This window comes from Aphelocoma coerulescens, chromosome 3 (genome assembly GCF_041296385.1).
Source record: "Aphelocoma coerulescens isolate FSJ_1873_10779 chromosome 3, UR_Acoe_1.0, whole genome shotgun sequence".
Lineage (NCBI taxonomy): Eukaryota > Metazoa > Chordata > Aves > Passeriformes > Corvidae > Aphelocoma > Aphelocoma coerulescens.
Window position 1 is genome coordinate 5158857 of NC_091016.1, and position 16921 is coordinate 5175777.

Genomic DNA, 16921 nt, shown 5'->3' on the forward strand with positions numbered 1-16921 from the left:
ATGGCGGCGGCGGCGGTTGGGCGCGCGCCCGGGGAAGGGCGGGAAGCGCCTCTCCCTGCCCTCTCCCCTTCTCCCTGCCCTCTTCCCGCCTCCCGCGGCCGGGAGTCTCCGCCAGGAACGCGCGCACGCCGCCGCTGTGACAGCGACGTGGGAGCGGCTTCTGCTGCCCACCCGTTCCCTCGGTGCCTGGAGCCGCGCTCCTGCCGCGCTCGCCGGGCTGTCTCGGGGACCTCCCGCCTGAAGGGAGCGCTTAGCACGCTAAGCCGAGCTCCGTAGCGAGGAAGCTCCCGGCTTCCAGGCGGGTTTCCAGGTCCTTTGGGTGGTTTATTGGCGTTTTCCGCCGTCGGGGAGCGGGACGGAAGAGCCGCCGCCATCTCCTTCCCGCCCAGCGCGGCTGAGGGGAGCCGGGGGCACCTGTGGGCGCCGCCGACCCGGATCCCGAAAATGGGCATTTGGAGGGTTACGGTAGCGTTTTCTGCTAATAATTAATTTATTTTTACCTCATAGTTTTCTGCCCTGTTTTTTTTGCCCCCTCCCCCCCCCCCCTCCCCCCGGACCGTGATTTATTCTGTACAATGAGCAATGGCATCTCTGACTGGCTGGAATTAGCCTTTTCTAAATAAAAGACACGGTCAAAATAAACGAAAAACTTTAATTGAGGATACATAATTTATGCTGTTACAACTACCGGCTAGTTTACTCTATCTTGGGTAGGTTTTGAACGAGGTTTCAAACCCCTGGATGACAAATTTTCAGGGAAACATCTGTTTACCATTACCAACTTTTTTTTTTTTTTTTTTTTTTTTTTTTTTTTTTTGCCATCCCTCAATCCTGCTTCCTCTCCCAGGTACATGTAACTGGAATATGGATCACATGATAGAGCTTGGCTGGTTTTTCTCCCCAAAGTAGGCACTTCCCGAGTATTAAGCGCTATTTTCTATTTCTGTAGTACCACCCAGTGGTGAGTCCGTGTGTTACTCTGAACGCTTCGAGTTTACCGACCTGTACACAGGATTAAAAACCCAAATCTATTAATAGCCGCAATGCAGATGCAATATAGTTTAGTAGAAAGTAAAATAGAATCATCAAATAAGGGGGGGGGAGGGGGAATTTGTTTTGAATTCCTTAGTGGCTGTCTCATACTTCTTCCACTTGAAATAAATCTGATGGCTTTCTGGTTAGGTTATTTTTTTAAATTCCATGTGCATATTTATCTAGGCTGATAACACCGTGGTGGTTGTGTGTAACCTCCCACTCCAGGGCCACAGAACGCTCACCTCCAAACAATCCTCGAGGCATCACTTTGTAAAAGTAAGACAAAAAATTCCACTGCTGTTTAAAAATAAGAGACAATTTACTGTAAACAACAGGTAGGGAACAACTACAGTGCAAGTCAGGAATATACTAGAATGATGATGTTTCACCCAGAGTTCTTGTCACTGCTTGGTTTTGAAATACTTTCCAAGTTAGGTTTATCAATGAAGATAGTTATTCATAAATATTGCCTGCTGAAATTTCCTTTTTACTAATTTAAACTAATACAGAAAATTAACTTGAGAGTCTACAGGAGACATAGATTCCTTGTCTGTCACTTTAATTCACATAACATGTAAATGCAAGTGTATTTCAAATGATTTCTGAGAATCACAAAGGGTAGTAATGCAAGAGAGAAGATGAAGACTGTGAGTAAAAACACAGAAACTTCCCTGAAACTTTTTACTGATATTTCTCCTTAGATTTCATTTATAGATGTTTTAATTCCTGACAGCGTCTCTTCTACATTATGTATTTTCTATTGATAGAAATCTGACCACCACGAGCTAGTTAGCTATTAAACTAACTAGTTACGTTACTAAACCTCCATAATAATTACTATTTAATACCTAACTGGGTTAGTTAATAAAATGACACCGAGGTACTGGACCCTGTAAAGCCTTTTTTGGTTTTCTTCCAGCTAGCCTGAGAACTCATAATGGTAGAATAAAAGGAGTCCAGAATATTGCAATTATGTTGTGCTCCTGCCTGAATTAATGTAGTGACCACCCTTCTCTTCTACAGCACCGATTTCAAAGCTTGAGGTCCCTCAAAAGGTAGATCAGAGGGTTTTATGTTGTGCATTTACATGTTAGTTTTCACTTGATGTTGTGCTCCCTTCTGTGTGTCCAAGATTATTGCAGTTATTGTAGGACACCTCATTCTACAATCTGCATCATCTGATTTGAATTTGCACTTTTCTGTCTGCTCTTTCTTCCTTTTTCAGGCCCTGCAGTAACTTTTGTAGCAGACTCAAAATGAGCTGCGAGAACATCTTCAAAGATCGCTTTCCTGACAAATCAGCTGGCTGCTCTGAGTGCAGCACCATGTAAACACCAGAGTCAGCAGAAGGGACCTTCTGGAGCGTGGTGTCACATGCCAAGCTCAAGGAATACAGCAGAAGAGCATGGGTGACCTTGAGTCACTCCTGCTTTTGAGCAGAATGGAACACTGAAAGCCTAATTCCTTTTACTGCTTACATTCTTCTTATTTTTTTAAAACTAGAGACTAAATTGAATTCTTTTAAATTAAATGTTAGCTTCCAAGCTGAAGACAACAGCTGTAAGTGGCCTGGTTACAGAGATCATCCGCCTCCTGCTCTTGCAGGCTTTGTTTTTCCTCTTAACCTTTATTCTCTCAGCGTGCCATCCCAGCAAGGTTGTTTTATCCCCAGGAGGCCTCTTCCCTTCCCCTGGCTGCAGTGCTCCTCATCTGGAAATATTTGCTCTGGTAAAGTGCCAGCACAGTTCTTCTAGAGGAGTAACTTAGATAAATGCAAGCTTGGGCAAAACTAAAATTCTTAATCCAAGTTTGGGGCTGGATTAAGAGCAAGAACATAAGCACTTTCCAAAATTCATGTCCCAACACTGAGCTACTGCTGGAGTCCAGCTAAATCTGTGAGCTCATGTCTGGAGTGCTGCTGGAAGCCACGTGCAACAGAATCCATTTATGTTTACCCACTTTTAAGTTTCAGCACTTGACTTTCAATGCTTTTGTAGCATTTTAAACTTTTTAACAGGGTTCATGTTTAGCTAGACTTTGGTGTCACAGCAACCTGAGAAGACAAATGCAACTTGATTTACCCCAGATAGTAGAGGATACTCAAAATTTGGCTATATTGGGCCACAAATCAGTGGGGTAGGAAGTGGGCTGGAGCCTGCTCTCCAGCACATGTACGCTGAGGGAAAATTTTAACTCCCCTCCCCACTCCAGTTGTTAAATTGGCCCATTCTTCCTGATAATCTTTGCTGAAATCACAGGATCCATAAAAGACTGCAGACTTCAAGACTCAGGAAAAGCTGAGACTATTTAGAAGGATTTAAGATTTAAAGGGTGTTCACAACCAAAAAACAGGCCCCTGCCTAGGTGAGACTGGGAAGAGACTACCCAAGAGATCACCCAGGAAAAAGTGCTGTGTGACTTTTAACTCACAGGGAGTAAATAAAAGTGAAAATCTTCAGTATCTTGTTTTCTTCCATAATCTTAACCTCCAAAATATTCCTCTTCAATCCCATCTTTCCCTGTACACACTTGGAGCACAAAAAATGTGCTCACAGGGTTGTAGGTGTGAAATCTGGGACTTTTAGGTAGTTGAGGAGCATGGTACATGGGATAATGACCTGAAAAATGATTCCCTCAAAAGGAATGGTCGAGCCTTTTCCCAAGGGAACCCTGCTGACAAGGACATCCTTGGACAATGAAGTGAGGATGTCCTGAAGCTGAAAGCCTAAAAATGAATTGAAGTCTCAAGGAATGAAGTGCAGAGGTGCATTCCTGATGGGCAGATGGAGATGGTTATTCTTTTACTGATTTTTGGCACCAAGATGCTTTCTAAAGAGCTATTGCCAGCATCTCAATTCGGCTCTGTGACATCTGGAGACAAACCTAGTAAGGGGGAGAAGGAAGTTTAGCCACACCTTCCAGCACCCCGGGAGTCTGGGATCAGTAATTGTCATTTACCCAGTGACAAATGGACTCTGGACAGTCTGGTCCCGTGTCACAGCACCACGGCAAGTTCCTCACCTCGGGCAGTCTCTGCATTTTAATGCGTCATTTTCAGCATCTTGCCCTCATTTTTTTGCCTTTTAAGCTGAAAGTTTTATTGCCTTTCCAGTGCTAAAAGCTATCAGCAGTAACTCTTAAAGCTTCCTAGAGAGATGAGCATTTCTAAAGCTTTTTTTTGCATAAATATTAGCTTTATTGGAAAATAGTTCACTTAAACCAATCAGATTAACACACACCAAATTATTCTAGTTTAAAAAAACCAAACCCAACTAACCTAAAATGCTTTGGAAGATAATCTGCTTCAGTTACAGTAGCAAACACATCATGGCAGCCTGAAACAAGTACTTGGGGTGTCTTCATCAGCTGACAATCAATTCATGTAAACACAGAAAACACCCTGAAATAGTTGTATTTATCAATGTACCTGGAGTACACAGAACTGTTTTGTTTTTCTTTTTCTTTTTTTTTTGTAAAATCTGTATAGAAATATGCACAAAACATTGGTTTACATATAATTACAAGTTATGGAGATGTTTATATGATGGTTCATGCTTTTTATCCATATATTTTGATTTACAGAGTGTGCATTAGAACTAAAACTTTCTTAGATGTACATTGTCTTTTTTTTTTTCTCACATTCAGGATAACTGCACTAGAAATATGCACAAACACAAGTCAAATCTTTAATGGTATCCAGAACTCCACAGAAGCTGTATTTTTATAACAGCTGCAGAGGTCAGGGAAAGGCACCAATTATCTTAAGAGAACAAGACAAGACCACAGTTAAATTTTTAGTTCTAAAAGGGAAGCAAAATCTAAGATTAGAATGTTGTTACTAGATAACTCATAATGTATCAAAAAAAATGAAACAACTCTTCTCTGAAATCAACATAAAAATACATTTTGGGTTTGTTGTTTGAGAGTTTAGGTCACATTTAAATCTTCAGTGAACAACCAGACCATGAGCCTCAGACTACCTTGAACCTTTGAGGAAGGAAGGAAGGTGCATAAATGCATAGGTGTGTATTTTTGTTCAGAACTGTTCTGAATGCAGAGTTAATGCCACTGCACATCAGAACCAATTCAGTGTTCAACTCTGTGACTCACGGGATGGGATCTGCCATCACACTATTGGTGGGATTTATTTCCATTTTAATAACCTTTTCTTACTTCTCTGCACAGCTTTTGGTAATCTGCAGCTCTAATGCTGTGACTCAGCCTGGTCACAAGCCATTTCATGTCCTTTCCAGACGTGTCCTTTAACAGGACTTCAACTGTTGCACTTTAAACTGCCCAAGAAAGACAATATGCCTTGGCAGGGTGGAGCAGAAAGCTCCACGTTGATGGGAAGACATGAAAAAGCTGGAACTTGGAGCTTTAAGGAGAGTAAGAAACGAGTGTTGTAACTCTGGCAGTAATTAAGAGTTTCGGAAGGCTGTACACAGTTGCAGCCATTAGGGTTTGAGGAACCTCTCCAAGCAGTGCCAGCTCACAGTGACACTGCCCAAGGCCCTTCCTGTGGGAGCGGCTGAGCTTTGCCAGGGCTGACCACGCAAAACAAACAGAGAGATGCTCACAGACACAAAGGGGCCGACACTTCAGCCTGGGAACATTCTGGGCACAGCTACATCCTACAGGAACACCGCTAACTCATGCACTTCTACTTCAAAAGGAACACACAGCACAAGGTTAATAACTACAGTACCCAAAGGGACACACAACACCCCCGCGCCTGCCCGGCCTCCTGTTACAGCTCTCTGAGAATGGCTACACTTCCTCCAAGTAACAACCTGGAGACTGGACACCAAATCCATGGAGAAACTTTGGGAGAGCTCAACGCCAACTTAGAGAACAGAGACAAGACATGACAGAGATAGGGAAGCCAAGACTGTACACAACCGTAGTGTTCATACTGCTTCATAAATCTGTGAAAATCATTTAACTACAAAACTTTAGGTAGAAAAATAACTGTAGATCTTGTCTACACATGTTATTAACATGGACTATTATTAACTGTTTCGTCAAGATACAGTGCAATACCTCTTTGAAATAAATTGCAAAGAGTCCAGAGAGAGAAAGAGCAAGAGTACCTCATTCCTGGCATTTTATAGTAACGTGGTATGGAATAGTTATCCATGGAGGTAAGTCAGAACAGCTACTGTACTTCCAAATGGAACCCAACTTAGTTCATGGTAACTTCAAGCACAGCCAAAGTCCTTGAGATGAGGCAAGCCAGAAGCAAGTTATCTAGACCTCAAGGAACTTTTCCTACGCCTTCAAATACAAATCTTAAATATGATCACAGCATTTTCATCCAATAAAAGAATAAGCCAAAGAAAGAAAAATAAATGTAAACCAAGTTTATTTTGCTCTTAAGTAGTGTTCTTTAAGCACTACAGCATGGTAAACAATGTAAATTAGTATAAGTCATCTCAAAAGCCAGTTTTTTTTTTTTTATTTTATGAGTTGTTAAAAAGATGCAGCCTATTCTAACAGGATAAATATTTTAACCATTTCACTTCGAGTTAATGAAGGCTCACAAATGAGCAACACTCCTCATTGAGGAAAACAAAAAGCTGTTGTCGACAAAGCGACAGCACACACACAAAAACAAAAGAACTGTGTAAAAATAACTAACTGTACTGTGTTCCCATACTCTTTAGAAGTTGCTTTACAATGGGATGATATGCACATGATCTTGCTGCAAACTTGCCATACAACTTGCAAATACACGTAGCCTATAGCCTTACCACTCAGTCCAGAAAGCTGCTAACTGATCAGAACAAACGCAGCACTAGAATCCTCTGCTTAACAATTAATTCAATCTGCTTTACTCTTTACCTTTTCTCCTAGACTGCAGGACAGACTAGAAAGAAAATTACTCCGAATTAAAAATTGATACTCTTACAGGAAATTGTATTATTTTGCAATATAGTCTTTTACAAGTTACGTTTTGCCTATTTTCCCCTTAGCCACAAAATGGGCATGAAGTAATTACTTTGAAAATGCCTTAATTTTCAACTTCATGCAAATCTAAATAAAGATGACCAAACAAAAGCTTAAACAATGGAAGGATATTTCACAGAAAATTTCTTATACAAAAAACACATAAGAAAAAGGGCCACTAGGTGACATTTTAATTTACAAATTGGCATCATTTTGGTCAACAAATATCCAAGTGCTGTTTTCTTCTATCACAACAAAGTAGCTGTACAGAAAGAAAACTGCAAAACTTGTTTTATTTTTGTTTTTAATCGCACATCTCCTCAGGAATTTCATGTGGATTAAGGATGCCAGGTACAGACATCTGAAGTTTATGCTTCTCCTCTTGAGCCTGCCGAAGGGCTGTTTCTCTCTCCTCCAAGAACAAGTCTGATGTGTCTTCACCTGCAAATTCCTGGGATAATTCACATAAAAACATTAGTTTATTGTCAAATGCTTGAGGCAGAGTCATAGCTTCCAAAATTACACAGTGAACATCTTCCCTTCCTGGTCCCTGACAGGCTACTTGCATGGTTTTCTGTTCCTACAGTCACAATTAAAATAAAGCAATACTGAAAGATGTTCACCGTGTGTTACACAACGGGATGCCACAGTAACCCAGCATCTGGAGTGTATCACCATTAAAGCAGAATCATTACAATTCTAAAATACCTGACAATTGCAGTCTCAGAACTAATTAACAAACCATTCCCTACAAATCTTAGGCTTCCAGCATCCTTAGGAAAATAAAGGCAAAGCATTGGTGTAGCGAATTTCAAAACTGGTCCCAATTCCAAGCAGAATGAAAAAAAGCTGGTTAAAAACCAACTTATTTCCCATTAGATTTCATTTTGCAGTTGTCCTAAGACATAAGGATTGTGTGCACAATGTAAAACACAAGCAATGACGTTCAGGTCCAATTTTTGAAATTAAATCCCAGTGAAGCAGGTTCCATGAACACCACTCAGTCACACAAGCCACTGGACAGAGTTCTCACTGCATTTTAAAAAGATGCAAAATAACTTCTATTTCTCAAACAAACACTGACTCCACACTGTCCAAAAGCTTTCCAACAATACCTTGCTGAAAAATGTTTTTAATTTCTTGAGAAAAGCACACCCAACATACCTTGATTTGGACCAGGAAATCCCTTAGGTGTTCCTTGAAGGCAGGAATATCCTGGTTTAAACTGAAGAGTCCTGTTACGAACAGCTTAACCTGGGCACTAACAGCAAACACATCAGTTAGAATTCCGAGAGGTAAGAACCCACTGAGAAGCATTACTAAATCATGCCAGACTTACTCTTGCAGGTGAGGAAATGCAGATTTGAGGAGATTAGCCACGTACTCCTGAATAAACATTTGGTTGTTCACTGGATTTCCAGGATTTAAAGGAGTACTTATTTTTCCCTCTTCTACCAAGTTGAACATGTACGCAAGGATTGACGCATGCATTGTCAAACCTGCAAAGATCAAAGTCAGACACACGCAGCTGTTATTCAGAACAGGACGTGTTACATTATTTTGATGTTCAAAGGGATGGTTTCCATCGCCTGCCTGACACGCAGGCACATTCTCACCTGCAGTGTGCGAGGTGTCTGTGACCACGGAGAAGATGTGCTGGAGGATATCGCAGAAATACGTCTGATAGAAGCTCTGGGCAGCGGTCTCCTCCTGGGCAACGTTCTGTAGCAGGGTATAAAGGATCTGAAGTCCTGCAAAAACAGGCACGAAGAAAGTGACCAGGAGAACAAGGTTCAAAGAGCTGGGAGATTTTGACCTTTTCCAAAACAACGTGAATATCCCAAGAAATCCTGATGGGCAGCAGGATGCCCAGCATGGCACGTGATGGCTTTGTGAGGCAGTGCCCCAGGCTGGCACTAGAGAGCACTGCCTCCCAGACACAGCACGCCCCTTTGGCTTCATTATCATACTATTAGCATAAAGAGCCAATCACACCACTTGATGAGCAAAACCCTCTATCCAGATAAGTGTTGGCTAATTAAACAAGGAAAGGTGTTTTAATGTTTAGATTTAAATGGAAACTTTAATTACTTTACTTGGTGAAATACAACTGAACAACATCTTTTCTCCCCATCCCAAATGGCTAAAACAATCAGTGGCTTCTCAGTTTTTCGTGACACCATTTTGAGCTGGTGCACCCATTCCGCCATTTCAGAAGAGTGCCAATGCTCCCATGGCAAAGAAAGCAAGTAGAAACTGTAATAGTGCTCTCTTCCAGCTACTGGAATGAAACAACAACCAAACATCTCAGCCCATCCATGGATACCTGGCTGACACCTTGAAGCTGAGACAGAGGAATTCTATCCTTGTGCAAATGCAGTACAGAATCATGTGAACAATATGCTAAGTTTGATTAAAGAAAAGGAAGAAAAAGAACAGCATTCTACCAGGAAATCTCTGATCTGTATTAAACACTTCCATTTACCTGTGTCTGCAACATTTCTCATCGTGTGTTTGAAAGCCCAAATAATAGAATCCAGGACAAGTTTGAACTGTGCAGGTGGAATGGCCAGGAAGGCTGGGAAGCAGTGAGAATTTACAGCTTGGAGTAGCAAGAAGAAGTTTGTTCTGTGTTCAGGATATTCTTCAAAGTCCTTGAAGGGAAAGGGGGGAAAAAAGCCAAGTCTCCTTAAGTTCCATCGTAACATCTTCCACTAAACAGAGCAAGTCAGTAAATACTGCACACTTAGTGAGGAAATACTCAACATAACTGATCACTAGTGGTGTTCTTACACTTTAAATATTTATCAATTTTAGCAGTTACATGTCCTACACTGACATGTGACTTCTGCTTCCAGAAGTTCAACACTCTGAGGCCCCAGCAAAATTACTAATGGCTTAAACCAGGAACTAACCAGAGAAGTTTAAGGCAATTTAAGACATCCACCCAGACAGCTCAATTATAAAACAAGTACGCTCATTTGAGTGGAAATTTCATCAAGTGCCACAAATGTGCTCTGTGACTGGGAAAAAAAACCAGATGAATCACAAGATCCCATGTGTTGTAGTGATGTTCAGAGGGAGATGTCTTATCCCAGGTTTTAAATATAAATACCTTGTTGATCATGTTTAATGTGCACTCAAAAACAGCATCGAAGATCTGAGGTATTTCAGCAGTGATGTGTCCCCCCAGCTTGTTGACAATGATAGCCATGGTACTGAGCACCTCGGGCTCCCGAGCAGCCGGCACGTTCCGCTGGTAGTCGATGAGAACTGCATCCAACAACGGAGGAACAAAGTTTTCAGCTACCTGGTTGGAAGAGTAAGCCAGGTTATAGCAGTGCAGCTACTGAGCCAAGTCTCCAGTGCAGTTTGTAGCCAAGTTCCTCCTTTAGTTACAGGTGACACTTTTCCTAAGGAAGCTGAAATAGGTTCCCATCCTCTCTCTCCATCTTAAATCTCCTTGACTCCCTTTAAGATTACTCTCAGCTAAAAATAACTGAAGTATATCAAACACTGTTCAGGCTTACATCTTATTATAATTTCACTTCCTCCATTATATTTTACACACCACCTGAAGCAAATTCCAGTGACCAACAACTGAACGCAAACCAGAGTTCTTCCCAATTCTGCCTTAGAAGTTATTTGTATAAAATACATCCACTTACCATCTGCGGATCATTGGACCTGCTCACCCAGCCAGAAATTAATTTTAAGGTTTCCCTTTTTACAGTCCTCATACTTCTAATCAAGGGCTGCTTTGTTACCATTTCACCTGGAAAATTTTAAAGCTTCGGTTAATTGTGTGAGGTCTCAAAAAACCCAAACAACTCCCCCCCCCCCAAACTAACTTGATATTAACAAAACAGAGAATGCTTGATTTTTATATCTGAATTGCAAAGACTATTAAAGACCTCCTTTGCCTTTAATCTTTGCCAGTTGTAAAAACATTCTCTGTAATCACAGCAGTTGCTGCTCGAGGAGTTCACCAGGCCCACAGCCCCAGCAACCCTTCCCCAACTTCACTGTGTCTGGCAGCGATAAATTCTGGCCATTAGATCAGCTGAATGAAAAGTTATTGATTTCTCAGCCAGTTTTAGTCTGAATTCTGAGAAGTTACTTCAAGGTAAACCAGCTGCACAGGTACCAAGCTGCATTTAACATTCCAGTTTCAGGTACATCTTGTGCACTGGCCAGAAAACTGGACACAGCACAGAATTCAGCAACTGACTCATTTCATCTTGAAATTAACTACTACAGAAGCACATTCCACTGAGATGCCACAGGCCCTAAGTTAGCTGGTAAAAAGAGGGGAGGTAATTGAGAATTCCTTCTGTGACTGCAAGCCTGGTTTACCACGACTTTCAGGGATCTTCACTCATTACATTTCTGCAATACAGCCTTGTAGCAGCACAGTCTCATCTCAAAACCCTGCTGACATCTTCTGATGGAATGAATGAGATCCTATTTACAGACAGTCCTTTAATACTCAAAACCAGGGTTAGCTACAAGACCACAGGCTACAACTGCATCTCAGCAAGATGCCTATTAATTCTAAGTAAGCATCTCTGGGGTTCTGCATTCTCCTAAACTTGCTCATTCATAGATATTTCTTCCTCCCTCTAAAGCTGGGAGTTCTTTATTTGAATACAACATCTGTGAACAAAAAAAGATTTAAGTGAGCACCTTCAGTCCTTCTCCATTTGCCCAAACAGTAAAATTAATCTAACTGGGATGTACTCTGAAACCTAATGGCAGACACTGCCAACCCGTTTTCAGGAAGAACATGGAATTTCTTACCATTAGCCTGAATAGCTGCAGAAATATTTTCACTTAGGCACTTGTACACATTCAGCATATCTAAATAAATTCTTCCAAGCTGAATCACAAAGGGGTGGCCAACTGCTTTACACGCTCTTACGTTGGTTTTCAGAATGCTACCAAGCTGCTTAACTGTTTCAGGATCCTTTAGAATATCAACATTCTGTAAAAAAAATTAAGAGTTCATGGTGGTTAGTGAATACAACCACCCTTTGGCTTATACTATAAAAGGCTAAGTTTAAACAATTTATTTTATACACTGCCTTAAAGAACAGATCGCTCAAATTTATGGACTTTTTATAGAGATCCTGTGGTTTATTTCATGGCATTTACAACAGAGGCAGGATAAAACTTCATTTCACTCTGCTTTTCTGCTGAAGTGTTTTTGCTGCAGTGGTACAAGCATTACTCTTGTTAGAGAAAGACAAAAACTAAGGAAATGAAGAAGTTGAAAACAGATAGAAGGGGTCCAAAGGAAATGCAGCATGTTCTTAAGAGAAGTCAGGGTAGGAAAAGTAACTCAAGCTTGCTTAAGTTTCAGGCCCTTTAATTTGATTAACTGCAAATGGATTGTCTCTTGTGAAGTGCAAGACTTGTAGAGAGAGATAAAAGTATTTTCAAAAGACTGAAAGAAACAGAAGATAAAAGTAGGAAAAGATGTACTTTAAGAGAATGGTGGGAGAAGAAAGGAAGAACAGTGAACAGTATTTTTAGCATTTTAACTTTTCTGTTACCCAAAAGCCAAGTGAAAGGGAGCATTAGAAAAACTTACTGAAACAAATTCTGTACAGTAACAGACTGTACTTTAAAGCAGATTTAAACAAGTATTTATTTTGTCATTTAAGTCTCCTCTCTCAAAACAACACTTTCACTGTCATGTCACTCTCTGTCTTAGCCATTGTGTAATGAAGTCCAGCCCAGCCCCGTGCACTTACTGTGAAAAATCCAACCAGGGGAGGGCAGACATCTAGCAGGGTTTTAGACCTGAGCACCAGACACATTAAAATGTATGAGCTCACCTTTGTTGCCTGCTGAATGATGCTGTCCCACACCTGGTTAGGCAGCAACATGTACTTTTCTATCAGATGCTCCTGCACAGACTGGTCTGTCTGTGCCCCAATCATGTATCCAACTGCTTCGTAAAATGTGTGCACCTGATGGGAACAGCAACACCACGAACACAGAGATTAAAAAGGACCAAGGAAAAACTCTGTTTTACCAGAGCTGTGCACTGGCTCCCATCAATCCTGGAAGTATCTTTTTCCACATGCCAGATCCACTCTACTTGAACTTTCAGTACATTACTGCAGGTGCAGACTACTCTCATGTCATGAGCCATGCCCTTCCCAGACAGATCTCCCCCTCCTGGTATAGAAAATACTGGATTTTTCTTTTTTGAACTGTTCCTCACCCCCTCCCTCACAAATACAAGAGCTGCAGGTATATACTGTTAAGAGTAGGATATTGCTCTTTCCCAAAGCAGAATCACCAAGTTAAATTCAGTGTCTTCTTTCTTGAAGGCATTCCAGAAATCAAAATTTCAACTAAATGTACTTTAATTCTCCTTCCAAACACTCCAACTGTGATCTCAGCAATGCAACTTGATCATGGTATTTATACCCTGACACTGTCCCTAACAAAAACTGAAGAATACAATTCAACCCCTGCAAAACATTTCTCCAGGAAGGAACTCTGCATTCATCTTCAGGGATTATCCACAACCCCAAATCGAACCTACCTGTTGTGGCTGAAGGTCACAGATGATTGTGTTAATATTGTTCAGGATTTCATCAATAAATGGCATGACCTCTCCCACCTGAACCTGGACAAAGTGTCGGCGGCATTTTTGTGCTATTTTTATGAAGGTATCACAAGCCATGTCCTGGACGCCATCGTGGGTTTCTAAATGAAATCAAGGCAGTTACTGCTTTGTATTTTTTCCCCTCCATGTATAGGCATCTTTTTTTTAATAATTAAACCAGTAAATTAAAAAAAGCAGATAATTACCATGCATAAATTCAAACAGCTTGTTGACTACTGTCTTCAAAAATTTCCAGTGAGCTCTCAAAAACCGCGGGTATTGACCTACTATATACATTATATTTGATGCGATAATGGCTTTGTTGTCCTTTCCTCGCTTTTGTTCACAGAGTCCCAGGAGATCCTACAACACAACAGATTCTTAGTTTCCTCTTCAAGTTTGTCCAGTTCCATTAAAAGCATTACAAGCATAACATCCTATAAAGCAGCTGTATTAAAGATGGTTGCCACAATCAAGCTCAAAATCCGGATAAAGAAATAAAAACCCACACAAGTGGGTTAAGACTGGGGCAATGCAATCATTTAAGCTTCATCCAAACCCTGACCACTGTTTTAAACTAAGGAATCTCCATTTTAAATTATAACTAAGGATTCCTGCAGGGGGAGTTCAACAAGCCTTATAGTACCCAATACTGCCCGAGTAGCTGATAGATAAAAACTCAGACTCCACATCATATAGAAGAAATTAAACTACATCTGCTGTATGACTTATAACTACATATTCTGTAAGAATCTTTGTATAACTTGTTGAAGTCCATTACTCTTGTAAAAATATTATTCACCTATTAACCAAACTGAGTTTAATCAATGAATATACAGATACAGCAAAAGAGCAAGGTGCTGGGCTAGTTACAATCAAAGGTTACTTTGCCACTCTTGCTGTATTTCATAAGCAATCCCTTTCCATCTCTTCTGCATCCCCAAAGCACACAGTTCATCATAAACTAAATTTTATTTGATGAAAAGGCTACTTGGATCAATGCATTGTTCATAGCTAACTTATTCATCACCCCTAAATGCAGGATGTAAGATTTCCCATTAATTCATTCTTATCCCCCTGCACCCACCAAGGCATCTTTCTAAGATCACAGAACAGTATTTCTGCAAACTTGGTTTCTTCAGCATAAACTGAAGTGTGACCAAGCTGTTAGTTCTGCCCCACCATACCTTAATTACTGTAACTAGGAATCTCTTTTCATCTTCTTCGTGCATGGCACCGCTGATGGAGCCGATAGCCCAGCACAGGGTGTTCAGATTCTTCCACGACCACTCAGTGCCATTCACTTGATTGTGAAGCTTTTCAGTCATAATTCGTTCCGTGTCTGCATAATCCAGATGCGTGAGATAAACTGAAAGATATCAACATGGAACATTTTAAAGCAGCAGCCTGGATCTCAACTCCATAAGCAGTTACATAAAAACCCACTGAAGCTGTCAGGTAAAAGTGTAATGTTTCCTGCCTGAAGTCATGACAGCATGAAGTAATAACTGAGGCAGAAATTTGTTACAATTATTTTAAAGATGGACAATAAATTTTATTGAGAATTTATGTTCTAAGGGATCTCAGCAAAACATCACATGCAGGTGATGTGGAAAGTCTAAATCAATGCATGTCCCACATAATGCCAAGGCAAATTATTATCAAAAGGCATCTGTACTGATGGTCTACAGGGAATATGGGATTGGCTGCCTTTGGGGACATTATACAGTGTGTAAGCCCATGCATTTTCTTCAGCTCTGTATTTTAGTGTCACCACATTTGCTGGTTGCAATAACCCACGATTAAAGTGGAGCTGGTGTTCCTGAACAGGTCTAGGTGGAAGATTCAGGTATCACAACTCAGTCACTTGCATCAGCCCCTAATAGGATTAGCGTCTCCAATATAAAACTCTAAATCCCAGCAAGTCAAGAGCAATTTAAGGCCAGGTTCAGAAATAGATTTTTACTGTACCACAGAATACAGCTTCCACCACATTCTCCCCCTTTTTTTGCAAAGTGAATCTTATAGGTAATACAACATAAGCAAGAAAAACCTGACCTGCATTTTCATATAAATAATCCTGTATCTGGCAACACAACTTAGGCTCAGGACATGCAGTAATTGTTTCATAAAACAAAAATGTTTTGCAAATGCATTAGAACAATTAATTTAACACTGGCTATACCTACATCACAAGCAGAAAGGTGAGAATAAAAATACCCACATACACTTTGCATCTCACAAGCTTTCCAACACATACATTCCTAGTGCATAAACCTGTTGCTAAACACTCAGTGTTCCCATCTGCATTTGATAAAATAAATTGATTATTGAAGGCCTAATGTCCTAAAAAAATCTGAGAACTCTACTTCCTTTGCTCCCTCAAGTTACAATTAGGACTCTCACTATTTTTCTCCTGCCTCAAAAAACTCGTTATCACTGCAATACCTAAGGACAAAAATTAAGTAGTGTATTACTACTCCACCAGGTTATAACACACTACATACCTCAAACAGGAAACTTCAGAGCAGCCACTGCCTCCTCCCTTTCCAGTCTGTGTAGTACACCTTGCTGATAACCCTTTTACCCATACAACAATTCAGATCCTAAGATAACACACTGATGCAGCTGCACAGACCCACAGCACACAAGCTGCAGCCAGTTCACTTACCCAATGTTTCTCTCATATTTTTATACAAGTTTATGGAATCCGTATCCTTCATGAATTCCCGAACTACCTCCCCTTGATCATTTTCCACAACCAGGACTTCTTCAGGCTTGGCCATGCGGCTGACCATGAGCAATCGAACCTGGGGGAAGTTAAAACTCCATCAAACTGCAACACCAACACTCTCCCAGCTCCACAAGTGTCTCCAGAGCACTCTGCTCAGGCAGCCTCAACCACAGGAAGGTTATACCCAGAAATGCCAACTAACAAGCCATTACAGAGAGAACCTGCTGACTTCTCTCCCTCCAACGATAAAGTTGAGTACTTTAAAAAAACCCAACCTATGTAGTGTTTATACTTTCCAGAGCTTCAGAATGCTTATGTCATATTCAGGGTCTTTTGAAGACCTCTTTTCCCAAACACAGGTTTTCCTCCAACTCTAACACTCCAGCCTTTCTGTTTACAGAAACTGTTCAATACAGATTTATTTTAAATTAAGTACCTTAAAAAAGCTGAAACAGCACATTAATACCCTTATTATATACTAGTATCATCTTGAAGTATTTTCACATTGATTATGTAACTAGAGTTGAATCAACCATCAACTAAGATAAGTTCTTATGTCACTCCTTACATGAAGCAAAATC

General features: G+C 40.7%; 1 protein-coding gene and 1 long non-coding RNA gene across 4 annotated transcripts in view; one reads left to right on the top strand and one right to left on the bottom strand.

Moving 5' to 3' along the window:
- The first annotated feature begins 43 nt into the window (after positions 1–43).
- LOC138107567 (uncharacterized) lies at positions 44–6582 on the top strand. 2 transcript variants are annotated; one of them, XR_011149614.1, is made up of 4 exons: positions 44–465; positions 1219–1311; positions 1955–2090; positions 2261–6582. It is a non-coding gene; the product is annotated as an uncharacterized lncRNA (long non-coding RNA). The 2 variants fall into 2 exon arrangements; XR_011149613.1 differs by lacking the exon at positions 1955–2090.
- Positions 6384–16921, bottom strand: part of XPO1 (exportin 1) — a 34654-nt gene continuing 24116 nt past the window's right edge. For both annotated transcript variants that reach the window (XM_069008935.1, XM_069008936.1), the window contains exons 13-25: positions 16278–16416; positions 14794–14975; positions 13813–13969; positions 13544–13707; positions 12825–12959; positions 11785–11968; positions 10653–10759; positions 10100–10294; positions 9470–9638; positions 8601–8735; positions 8324–8483; positions 8149–8245; positions 6384–7435 (exon numbers count right to left, since the gene is read on the bottom strand). In XM_069008935.1, coding sequence (XP_068865036.1) covers positions 7289–7435; positions 8149–8245; positions 8324–8483; positions 8601–8735; positions 9470–9638; positions 10100–10294; positions 10653–10759; positions 11785–11968; positions 12825–12959; positions 13544–13707; positions 13813–13969; positions 14794–14975; positions 16278–16416 — 1971 coding nt within the window. In that variant the 3' untranslated portion in view covers positions 6384–7288. The remainder of the gene's footprint in view (positions 7436–8148; positions 8246–8323; positions 8484–8600; positions 8736–9469; positions 9639–10099; positions 10295–10652; positions 10760–11784; positions 11969–12824; positions 12960–13543; positions 13708–13812; positions 13970–14793; positions 14976–16277; positions 16417–16921) is intronic.